The sequence below is a fragment of the Corylus avellana genome, chromosome 5 (genome assembly GCF_965113065.1).
Source record: "Corylus avellana chromosome 5, dhCorAvel1.hap1.2, whole genome shotgun sequence".
In the NCBI taxonomy this organism is placed as follows: Eukaryota; Viridiplantae; Streptophyta; class Magnoliopsida; order Fagales; family Betulaceae; genus Corylus; species Corylus avellana.
The window spans coordinates 18,493,477-18,506,534 of NC_142494.1; the positions used below are offsets into that span (position 1 = coordinate 18,493,477).

The window sequence follows — 13,058 nt, forward strand, 5'->3', positions numbered from 1 at the left end:
GTATGTGTGGGATAATGGCCATGAACTTACTATACACGTTAACTCTATGGTCAAATGTATGTGGATGTGTTATATGGGCCTTGGATTCAATAGTTGTTTTGTGACCAGCGCAAGCCTTAATTGGCGGGTCACTATAGGACGTACATTATTCGTAGCGTGAGCCACCCGAAGTCGGACTACTAGTATTATGGATGGTAGCGTACAATAGTCAGGGCACCGCCATTGTATTATAGGTCTATCGGGACAGCGCCAACCTTGTTAAGAATGAGTAATATTTCGAGTAGACCATACAATTGAACTATTATTGATTCCCATAAATTATAGCATGTATTATATCCATACTACATTCATCAATAACTGTCATCTCACAATGCTGCATAATTTATCAACAGCTGAGTTCACCATTAAACTAACATATGTATTATGTGCATTTTTACTCACTAAGTCTTTAAACTTACTGTTGCTTTAATTTCTTCTCCATTATGTATAAATTGCGATCCGGGGAACCATTTGGTAGTTATGAAGGATCTACTTCAGATAAGTTTTGAGAACTTGGACCTGGTGTGGCTCAAGAACATGTGGGATGCGAACGGGTCCGTTTGTGGCGAGTTGTTGGAAATAGTCTTCATGCTTTTATTTAGTTAAATGCATGATTTAGTGTTCAAAACAATTATCATGGCTTGTATTATTATTTTGATGATCGGTCTTTGACTGATGCATTTGGATATCTAGTTATGTTATGATGCTTTATGTTTACTCTGGTTATTGTGGTTATGATTTTTAGTTATTGCTATCTCTGTTCTGTAGTTAAAAGTCTTCCTATGTAGTCTCTCTTAAGAAAGATTATAATTCCTAGGTCTTGTTGAGAGAGGAATAAAGTTGGGAGGCAAACCATGGGGTCAATTACTAGTTAATTAATTTCCACGGAGCGTTACAAATTAACTCAAGGAAATTGCTATGATTTTTTGAATTCAGGATCCTCATCATGACCGCTAAGAGCACATTTTTGATAGGTTAAATACTGAATATAATTGATTGAAGTCTTCAATCACAATCGATTATTCAATTTTTGTTTTTAAGTTTACTTATCTATCACCTTATCAATATGTTAAGATTAGTTCATCAAAGCGTCACAACACTTAATTCCTATATATATGGACCAAAATATCACAATTAATACATCACTAACCTTCTTCAAATGCACATGATGTACTATAAGATTTTCGAGAATTTGAAAATTTATTTATCTATTAGTTTTAAGACTACTCACTTTAAACAACTTATAGTTGATGACACATATTCTAATGAAATTTTAATCAAATTATTAAAATATTCTAATAGCTATTAATCTAACAAATGAACAAAAAAAATCTTAATAAAAGGAACACAGAATAACAAATAATATATCTGAGATTGACAAAAATCTACTGAAACTTGTTGACTCTTGTTAAAACAAATAACGTGTGTGCAAACTCTCATGATTAATGATAAATAGAGTGATAGATTAAAGTGATTGTTTATAAGTTAAAACAAAAATTCTATATTGATGTGATTTGCTATTTTTGTTGCTTATGGTTTGATATGTTTATTTAATTGCATTATTTTTATTTTATATTCGTAACTACAACAATATTATTGTCCCCATTGTTTGGTGTCAAAATCTGTTTTTCATAGTTGAACCTAGGCTTTGCATTTCATGTCATATCTCTCCCAATTCACTTAACTATATGTGCAGTACTATAGAAGAAAACTGATATTCCTTCTTATAACAAGAGGTGGACATTACACTGTTTACACACTTCAAAATTGGCATTTATATGTCCTTATAGAAAAAGCTAATGTTCACTCATTGCGGAAAAAAATGCTTGATTTGTAATTCATTGTTTTTTAGTGTAATTGATTTTTGGTTTTCCACAGAATTGCTAAAGAAAGAGTTTGTTAAATTTTTTATGCTGGCAATTTCAGTGTTATGTTTTGTTGTATGCATTAGGTTTAGGGTTGAGTTGTGATAGAAATGCGATTGAAAACAAGTAAAAAATTCAAGTACGAAAGATGTCGAAAATTGATCAATCGAGTTGATGCAGCATGTCCCATGCTAGAATCTGAGAGGAGTAGCTCAATCCCTTGGTTGACCAAGGTAGTGCAGCTTGCGATTTCATTCAAAATCCTAATGCTCAATCAACCGAGCCCACCTACCAGATGTTTTATTTTCCACTAACTTTGAACCGAAATCCTAATTGTTCTCCTCATTATTTAAGCGCCTCATATAATGACTTTCAGATTGGAAGAGAGGCCGCTTCTCAATTGTTTTGAAGAATTTCTTTTGAGTTCTTGAGCCTAAACAATTTCTTATCATCTCTTTGTAACTCTCTTCATTCAAGCCACATTAAAAATTTTAGCCATTAAAGTTCTAATTTGAAGTGGATAAGGTTCATTCATAAAGGTAATTAATATAGAAGAAGGCTAGAGGCTTGGTTTTGGAGCCATTGAGGTGGGAGTTGAACATGTCATTAATAGGAATTATAAATTGGATCTTCAGAGCCACAATAGTTTTGTATGCAAAAACAATTAGTAACGTAAGTTTTCTATAGCAGATCTCTTTAAAGGTGACTCGCTCTTAAAATAATTTTACTTTTCGAAAAGTTCTTTAAAAAGGTTTCCACTTCATTACAAATTTTTTTTATGTTGATTGATTTCATACTTTCTTGAATTTTTGTATTTATATCTGTAGTAGTGTTTAGATTGAAAATTAATAATATGAACTGTGAGACAAAATTGAAATGTTTTCCGAATTGTTAAACTTAAGGTCTAAATCCGAAGTGTAAACTGTGAATAACTATCAATTCAAGGCCCTTTTTAAGGCATTATATTAACAACAATAACAGTGATTCTTCATTAACTTGTAGTCAACAAGCAACAACATTCTACTTTCATAGTTAATAGGAGGTTGATTAAAAGCTTTCACAAGCTTCCTTCCTTTCAAAAAAATAATGGCACATGGGTAAAATATTTGACTTTCCTTCTCTCTCTCTCTCTCTCTCTCTCTCTATATATATATATATATATAAAAGACATTCTCCGACAATTATATTTGATCAAGCCATATACTATATGTCTTAATAAAATATATACCACGAAAAAAAAGAAAAAAAAAAAAGAAAATCTGTATAAAGTCCCCATCAGAACAATTAAATGCAAAACCATGTGCTGCAAGATAATAATTGTAAATTCCCTAATACAGCCAAAAGAAATGAAACAAAGAGTCACGGGAACTCACGTACAGATGCAGACACGTACGTACTCCATCTGTGTGTGCATGTGTGAGAGTCAGAGAGAGAGAAAAAGAAAAAGAAAGAGAAAGAGAGAGATTCTCGTAAGCTAAACTAAATTAATTAATAAACTTTTTAAACTCGAAATTATCGAAGTATATCGATTTGATGATATACAACGAAGAAGATGAAGGAAACATCTCACTGTTATTTTAATACAAAGTGACATTCGTCCTGCAAACAACACTATTACCATCACATTAATATTATTACAATAAACACTTTTTTTTTTTTTTTTTCATTCAAAAAAGAAATACCAAAACAAGTGCATGCAATAATTAACAGAAAAAGAGTAAAACAGAGTAGTTTTCTAGGCAGCGCATTTGAATCCTTCTGGCGGAGTTTTGCCACAATCAAGGAGGACCTGAAGGGCAATTGGGAGGATGATGTTGATATTCAGAAGCTTAATCTTAATGGTGGTGCAAAGGCAAACGGCGGCGTCCAAGTCCACCAGTCCTTGCAGCACTGGACAGCATGTGTCTTTTGCGCTACTACCAATCCCTATGTGCACAAGGCCGCCTAGCAAGTCCACGCACGCGCCTAGCTTGAGAGTGTCAATGGGACAAGTGTCTCCTGCCGGCGGAGTTGGCGTTGGCACGAAAGGTGGCGGCGGCGGAGGACATGGGGTTTCAGTTGGAGGCGGCTTTGGCACCACTGGTACTGGTGTAGGTGTTGGTGTTGGCGGTGGTATAGGCACCACTGGCGGAAGTGGCGGAGTAATAACGGGTGGGTTGGGTACATAAGGTGGTGGGTATACAATGGGGGGCGTAACAATTGGTGGGCTGGGCACATGAGGTGGTGGGTATACAATGGGAGGAGGCTTCACAATTGGTGGGTTGGGCACAGAAGGCGGTGGGTATACAATCGGAGGCTTAACAATTGGTGGGTTGGGCACATGAGGTGGTGGGTATACAATGGGAGGAGGCTTTACAATTGGTGGGTTGGGCACATATGGTGGTGGGTATACAATGGGAGGCTTCACAATTGGTGGGTTGGGCACATATGGTGGTGGGTTTACAATGGGAGGCTTCACAATTGGTGGGTTGGGCACATATGGTGGTGGGTATACAATGGGAGGCCTCACAATAGGTGGTTTGGGTGGAGAAACATGAGGAGGATGGGGCGGCTTGATGGGCGGCCTTGGCGGCTGAACGTGGGGTGGATGGGGTGGCTTGATCGGCGGCTTTGGCGGCTGAACATGAGGCGGATGGGGCGGCTTGATGGGTGGCCTTGGCGGCTGAACGTGGGGCGGATGGGGCGGCTTGATTGGCGGCTTTGGCGGCTGAACATGAGGTGGATGGGGTGGCTTGATCGGCGGTTTAACGTGGGGCGGATGGGGTGGTTTCACAGGAGGAATGGGTGGCTTAATATGTGGGGGATGGGGTGGCACAACATGGGGTGGATGTTTTGGTGGCAAAGGATGGTAGGGAGGATTTTTGGGTGGGTATTCTGGTGGAGGGCAGTAGGGTAAAGCAAGGGAGGTGGCGAGCAAAGTGACTAAGTTCAGTAGGAACAAGAGATTAGAGGGAGCATGGCTCGCCATCTTTATGTTATTTCACCGAGTATTCAGTGAATGAAGTCTCATATCATGCTTTAGCCTTCCTTTATAGACACAACAATCAGCAATTGCCTCGATAGATACTTTGTGGGTCCTGCATGCAACTATTCTTTTTATTAAACTTTATAGCCCCATTTCTCTCTTTACCCATTTTCTTTAACGACACCTAGAAAAAACAAGAAACTCATAGCCAAAGAGCCATATATGGGTTTCAGCAACTATTTAAAATAGAGTACTCATTTTTTCTTAAAAAATAAATAAATTGTGGTCGTAAAATAACACAAATGGGGGGTCTTTGTCTTTATTTTTTGACTTTAGAGGTCGAAGACGGATTCTTTTTTGTATTGGGCAATCAAGTTGGAATGGGCACGACAATGTTTTGTCTAAAAAATAAAAAATAAAACTTTAAGGGGAAAAGGAATTAAAAAAACGCGGTTTGTAGCAGCAGACGTTTTATCACGTAGCGACTGTAGAGCCCGTGATTGGGGTCATCATGCATACAGGCCACATGTGATGCCCTCACACATAAGAGGACAAACCCACCCTCAGATTTCATCCATCACCGAGTTTGATTCCAACTTTTCGCTGAATTAGTCTACTCCACTCTATTCTATCTAGCCTTGATGTCGGCCACTTTAATGGCAACTATTTCATTTAAAACTAATTATTTATGTTGTTAAAAGCAATTACAATGGGATAGTCAAATTTGTGTAACAGTGTTCTCTTCAATTTATTTTAGATTTGAGAATATTCGAGTAATGATCGAGATCTCTCTATGCCATAAATGAAACACTTGTTTTATTAATAAAAATAATATATATTTTAAAAATAATTAAAAAATAATAATAAAAATTAAAAAAAAAAAACAAAAGGGTGGCCAGCCACCCTATTGGAGGTGGTTGGCTACCCCAGTTGAGGCTAGGGATGGCTTTGGCCACCTCAAACCGGCCAAAGCCACCCCTATGGCCCATTGGGGGTGGATCGGCCACCCCCAAGGGCCAAATCAAAAAAACAAAAAATAAAATAATTTGGCACTTGGGGTGGCCAATCCACCCCTAAGGGCTTTTGGGGTAGCTTCAGCCACTCTTAAGGGCCTATATGGGGTGGTCGGAGCCACCCCATGGCCCTTGGGTGCGGATCGGCCACCCCTAAGGGCCAAATCTTTTTTTTTTTTAATTTTATTTTATCATTTGGTTCTCGGGGGTGGCTTTGTCCCCCATGGCCCTTGGGAGTGGCCAGCCATCCCTTAGTTTTTTTTTTTTTTTTTTTAAAAAAAAAATTATTATTATTTTCTTTTTAAATTATTTTTAAAAATGTATATTATATATATATAGTTAATAAACAGATGTCTCATTTATGGCCTCAGGGATCTCTCTAAAAAGATTCTAACCATTAACTGAAGATTTTTCAGTCCAAAATGGACTGGAGAGGATCTTGTTCCCAAATTTGTAGGCAAAATACCTCTTTAAAACTCACTTTATCTAGTTTAGATAATGAATTTTTAAAAACTTCCACATCGGATTCCCTAAATTTCTATTTAATATCTATTCTATTAAAATAATAATAATTTTTAATTTTTTATTCATTTTAATTCAAAAAACCTTTCCATGAAAAAAAAAACACCAAATTAGACAATTACCAATCACCCCAAATTCCCCTTTTCTTCAAACATTTTTCTACTTTTCTTTCTTCTCACACCTTTTCTTCAGAACAGGACGAAGACAGAGAGAGATCTGCTTCCACCATCTGCACATGGGACGAAGACAAGAGAGAGAGAGACAGAGAGACAGAGAGAGAGAGGTGGGAAGAAGAGAGCTGAAGAGGCCTTTTTTTTTTTAGACGCTGCTGAAGAGAGAGATAGGGGGAGAATGAAAAAAAAAATGAAAAAAAAAAGAAGAGAAATAGGTGAGACAAACAATAAAAAATAAAATGGCTCTCTTAAAAAGTGCGGCTTCATGTAACATTTTTTTTTTTGTTTTTTTTGGCTAATCCAATCAAATATCTGTTTTGCATTTTTTTGGGGTAATCTAATGTGGGGTTACAAATGATTAGCCATTTTTTATTCAAGTATCATTTGGCTCTTCTATTGTGAATGCTCTTTAGTAATGCTATATATATATATATATATATATGTGAAGCAATTCACTTTAAACTCCTGAAGTACCGCTTGTTTTGAGAAGACCCTCTTAAATTTCAAAAACTCTCAATTTAACCTTATGAACTTTCTATTTGATTCAATTGCCTCACTTCCGTCAGATTTTAAAAGTTAAAAGTGATAAAATGACACTTCTACCCCTAAATTTTTTATAAAATTCTAAATTTACCCTTAATTTCAAATTAAAAAAAAAAAACGAAAATAGAATGGTAATTTGGTATTTTTAGGCATTCTTGTTAGAAGCTAATGGCTAAAACTAGCGGAGGGAGTAAATTGATTGAAACTAAAAGTTCAGGGGTGTAAATTGAGAGTTTTTGAATTTTGGAAGTCTTTTCAAAACGCGTGGTAGTTCAAGGGTCTAAAATGAAGTGTCTAAAAAAATCTATTTTTTTATATTTTAATGTTTGTTCATATATATTTTTTTGAGTTGGCATCTTTCATTCAGAAAAATGATAAATGAAAAATGTAGCAAAAAAAGGCTTTAGCCTATGGACCTAAGCCATTGGCCAAACCACCTTAATTTTATCAAAATTAAGGCACTTGCTAATAGGTTGAAGGTGGTTTTACCAAATATTATCTCCCAAGCTCAAAGCGCATTCATTCCTGGGCGCCTGATCACAGACAATGTTCTATCAGCTTATGAGACTCTTCATACCATGCACACTCTTATGTATGGTAAGAAGGGTTATATGGCTGTGAAACTTGACATTAGTAAAGCCTTCGACCGAGTGGAGTGGAGATTTTTGGAGGAAGTGATCATTCAAAGCTTGGGCTTTGTGGAAACAATGGGTAAAGTTAGTCATGATGTGTGTTCGCACAACTAATTATGTAGTTTTGGTAAATAGAAGCCCGGTTCGGAGGCCCTTTCCCACTTGAGGCATCGGGCAAGGAGACCCCATCTCTCCGTACCTCTTTCTATTGTGTGCTAAAACTCTTAGCTCACTTTTGACCCAAGTGGACGAGAGTGGTTTACTAGTTGGGGTTCCGACATTGAAAAGAGGGCCCCAGATTAATCACCTATTTTTTGCAGAAGACAGCCTGTTGTTCTGTCGAGCAGACATGTGCCATTGGAGGGGCTTGAGCACTTTGTTAAGTACCTATGAGAAAGCATCCGGTCAAAGACTGAATCGAGAAAAAACGGCAATTTTCTTCAGTCGAAACACCTCTTTGGAGATTAAAACACAGATTCTAGAAGCCTCAGGGATTCCGGCCACACAAAGATATGATACTTATTTGGGCTTACCTGCTTTGGTGGGTAAATCCCGAACAAGGGCTTTCCAAAGTATTAAAAATCGAGTGTGGAAACGGCTTCAAGACTGGAAGTTAAAGTTCTTATCTCAAGCTGGCAAGGAGATACTTCTAAAGGCAATCATTCAGGCTATACCCACGTATAGTATGAGTGGCTTCTTAATGCCAAAAGCCTTATGCACGGAGATCAATTCCCTCATGCAAAAATTTTGGTGGGATCATTAGACAAATGAGTCTCGGATTCATTGGATGAGTTGGAAAAATTGGGAATGTCAAAGAAGAAAGGAGGAATGGGTTTCCGGGACTTACATTGCTTTAATCAAGCTCTTTTGGCAAAACAATGCTGGAGGTTACTAAAGAATGAGGACAACCTCGTCTCCAAAATCATGAAAGCTAAATATTACTCGAGGTGTTCGGTTCTTGAGGCCCAATGGTGACACTAGCCGTCATATGAGTGGAGGAGTGGTCGTGCGGTCTACTCAAAGATGGATTAATATGGAGAATTGGGAATGGAACAAGTGTTAAAATTTGGGGTGACAAGTGGCTTCCAATGCGGGACACCTATGTTGTACAATCCCAACCAATTACAATTAATAGAGACTCAATGTTTAGTGCTCTCATTGATACTGATACTCGATGGTGGAATCCGACTTTGCTCCATGAAAATTTCATACCAGAGGAGGTGAAATTAATCCAATCGATCCTGATTGGAAGTATTTCCCAACACGATGTGCAAATTTGGAGGGGAACGGTGTCGGGATCCTTTACGGTTAGGAGTGCCTATCACCTTGCAAAGGAACTTTCCACAGCTTCTAAGGTTGAAAGTTCTTGACGAACGGGAGACATGCCCATCTGGCAGGGTATATGGAGCTTAAAAATGGCAAATACAAGTATGATTTTCATGTGGCGAGCGTGTCACATTAATCTATAGCCGACAAGAGATAATCTAGTGAGGAGGAAAATTGCTATTGATCCTATGTGTCCTATATGTGGGTTTGAAGTTGAGACTACATTTCATATACTGTGGGAATATCCATTGTCGATGGATGTAAGGAGTGGGGGCTATGCCTTTTCCAAAAATTTGTCTCACCAGCCTCTGATTTCCTACTGTTGGCTAAGGGAATTTTTCAAAAAAGTCAAGGAGATGAATTTGCTATTTTTGTGGAAACAGCAAGAAAAATTTGGTTTTGCAGAAATAGGTGGATTCATGAAGGTTTGTTCACTTCTCCAAATGAAGTGGGTAGGTCGGCGTCTGCAGCAGTGGAGGACTTCAAGGGGTGCAATGCTCCACCAAATGAGGAAGATGTCAACAAAGAGATAGAGATCGAGAAGTGGACGTGTCCTCCTCAAGGGTGGTATAAGATCAACTGCGATGCAGCTGTAGATACAAAAAATGGAAGGATGGGAGTGGGTTTAATTCTCAGAGATCACAATGGACGGGTCTTTGCTTCTGGGAGTTACACGCAAATGGGCCGGCTAGATTCGACTACTACAGGGGCAATGGCCACAGTCAGAGCATGCCAGCTTTGCAAATAAATGGATGTGAGCAACGTAATTCTAGAAAGAGATGCACAGACAATTATACGGGCGTTACAGACTAGAGAACAGAATGGTAGTAGGTATGGCCAGTTAGTAGATGATGCAAAATTGATTTTAAATTCTTTGCCGAATTGGAAACCCAACCATGTACGCTGGAACAAAAATGGTGCAGCCCATAGGCTTGCTAAATTAGCAACTAGAAATGACATAGATCGAGCATGGAGGGATGAGATACCCGATTGTCTTTGTGATATTGTTCAAGCGAAACAAATTACTTCAACCTGATTTTGATATAATGAGAAGTGAACAATTTTTAAGAAAAAAAAAAAAAAACCACCTTAATTTGCTCAATATTTTATCTATTTCCTTTTATCTCTTTCATTTATTATGAGATTCTATAGATGGAGTGTGCCAACTCCGTGGAGATGGATGCCAAAAATGCAAAGAAACATTTTTCATCTTATAATGTTGATTTTTTATTTTTTATTTTTTTAACCAAGAGCAATACTAAAACTACATTTTTATCCCATAATTATTCTTCCTAACCAACACTTAGATTAGTCCTTGTTGAAAAAAAAAAAAAAAAAATTCCATCGTTTGTTTGAAAGTGCCAAATCAGCCTTGTAGGATTTGTGTGGGATAAAAATGCAGTATAGAATATTTATCTTTTAACAATGATCAATCCTAGGAGTTTGATTTGGAGTGCCACGTCAGTATTGTGAGATAATTGTGGAATAAAAATGTAATTTACTCATCATATATTTCTTCTCAGAATATATAAATTCACAACAATTAACTGCCAAATTTATTAGTGATTTGGCTAAAATTTGAACAATTAATTACTAGTAATTTGCGATTATTTTGAGAACGTATGAAAATAAGCATGAGTTAACAATTGAAGACTATAAGTAGTTGAAGAGATAATCATCATTTAGACACATTTATGAAAATTTTATTGTTTTATGAGAATTAAGAGCTGTTGTGTATTTGTATTGAGTTATGGAATAAGTTAAATTTTTTGCTACTCTAGCTTCCGTGAGATGTTTAGTATATGTTACTTTCTGCTGAGGAATTAAAAGTTAGTGTAATTAGTAGCGTCTTTGGTTACTAATATAGAGATTGAATAAAGCTATAATTTTCTCTTGTGTCCTTATATCACTCCAAAAATAAGATAGCTTTCAAAATTATCATATAATCAAAATTCAATAGTTATCAATATATCACAAGTCCAATATTCATTTTAAAAGTCGCATTATTTTTGGAGTGATATAACAGAGACACAAAAGGGACTCCTACCATTACTCTATAGAAATTAGATTTTTGCCGGGAGGGGGAGCGTTACAAAAGGTATGTCTATGGAGGCTCAATTAAAGTTCAAATTCATCATGGATGAAAGATCATAGAGAAAGTATAAAATTTGCGTCTTGTGCTTTGGGTTATTATCAAAATTTCATAGTGTTTTCAAATTTATCAATTAGCTGCATACTTTTTTACGATTATAAAATAAATACTCATGTACAAATTTTATCCATTCTCTACTGGAATTATGTCCCAAGGACAAAAGAAATAAAACAAAAATGCAAAAACTAACAAAAAAAAAAAAAAAAAAAAAAAGGAAAAATCAGATTTGACCCCTAAATTTTCATTTGATTTTGATTTAGTCTTTGGATTTTCAATATCAAGAGCAAAGTCCTTCGGTTTTGCCCCAAGTTTTAAATTGATTCCTCTATTACTTTACCGTCAAACTTGGTGATTTTCTATCTGTCACGTGTGTCTCATTCGACATGGCAGGGTTCATCTCAACATCTAAGTTAACGGTTTTTCCTCTAATGCTACAAATCTAGAAGATTAGTGAAAATTCTATATACGACTCCAAACGACACCTATTCTGAATGTATAGGTGTTTCACACAATATTATGCGGAAATAGATCTGACCTAACAAATAATAATTAACTAAAAACAGATATGCAATGAACACTAAAGAACACAAATATTTTGGTTACGAAGAGGAAACCAATTAGAGAACTTTTTAAAAGTAAAACCTCTCCGAGGCAGCTACACCCAGGAAATCAATTAACTCAGTAAAAGAATAAAGGATTACAAGACGTTCACACTTACAAAACCTTTGCAATTGACACGATCTTGTATAAGACAAGCGACCCACTTGCCTTCTACCGCAGTAGCCCTTTCCAGAGACAGCTGGCACAATCCTTGTATGTGATCTCCCTTCACCGGAACTCCGGTTGACTTCACTTCAACAATCAACAAACGATCACTCTAAGAGAGAGAACAGACTCTCTATGTCACAAACTCTTTTAGCACACGACGGCGAATTCTAGATGCAAAAATTCGTGTTTTTACATATATATATATATATATATATATATATATATATATATAATACAAAGACCCCTAGTCTAACTAGGACTCATATACGTTTAAATTAAACCTAATAGACTACAGGCTGTCCGGACGGTAAATGGGCTCGTCCAAACGGGGCTCTTAAAACACAGGAAATATTGTTCTCGTAAGTGGTCGTCCGGACGCCGTTGCAGATGGGCTTGCAAACGAGGCTCTTGAGATAAAATTAACTATGCAGCTTTTAAATCTCGTCCGAACGGCTATGAATCTCGTTCAGATGCCCATAGTGATTTGGCACTTTGAATCCATTTTGCTCACCGAACATTTAGCCAACACTTAAAACTTACAAACTCCCCCTTTGGCAATTTCGGAGACAAAATGAATCGGAAGAGTCACCATCCTCTCCCCAAGATCATGAATAACAAAAACTCCCCCTAAATATAAAACTTAATAATCAACAAGAATTTTTTCTTTTTTAAAAAAAAAAAAAAATTTTCTTCCCCTCAAAAGTCAAATGAACACACATGATATACACATCAACAACTCATGTATTTTAGCAATGAATATCCCAAACATACTCCAAATATGCAAAGTATACATGAGACTAGAAATGGTAAGAAACTCATATTGTTTAACCCAAGCCAAGAAAGATGATCCATTCAACCCATGCTTTGCCATTTAATGAGAAAAAAAATACCAGTTTACAAAAGAGGAGAAAGTTTCACCAACACGAGGTTTTGACAAGTAAATTCAACCAAAAGTCAAACCTTATCATACTAGGGCCTAGCCATTCTCATCCAATACAATCTTCTTTTGAGAAAAATAGCACAAGTTTGACACAGTGAAAATAAATTCCATAAGGAACAT

The 13,058-nt window shown here is 36.6% G+C and overlaps 1 protein-coding gene across 1 annotated transcript; it reads right to left on the bottom strand.

Annotated features, from left to right (window-relative positions):
- Positions 1–3,374: 3,374 nt before the first annotated feature.
- LOC132181520 (uncharacterized) lies at positions 3,375–4,962 on the bottom strand. Its single transcript, XM_059594772.1, has one exon. It carries the CDS (start codon positions 4,870–4,872, stop codon positions 3,640–3,642), a length of 1,233 nt encoding a protein of 410 aa, XP_059450755.1. The 5' UTR covers positions 4,873–4,962; the 3' UTR covers positions 3,375–3,639.
- Positions 4,963–13,058: the final 8,096 nt, after the last annotated feature.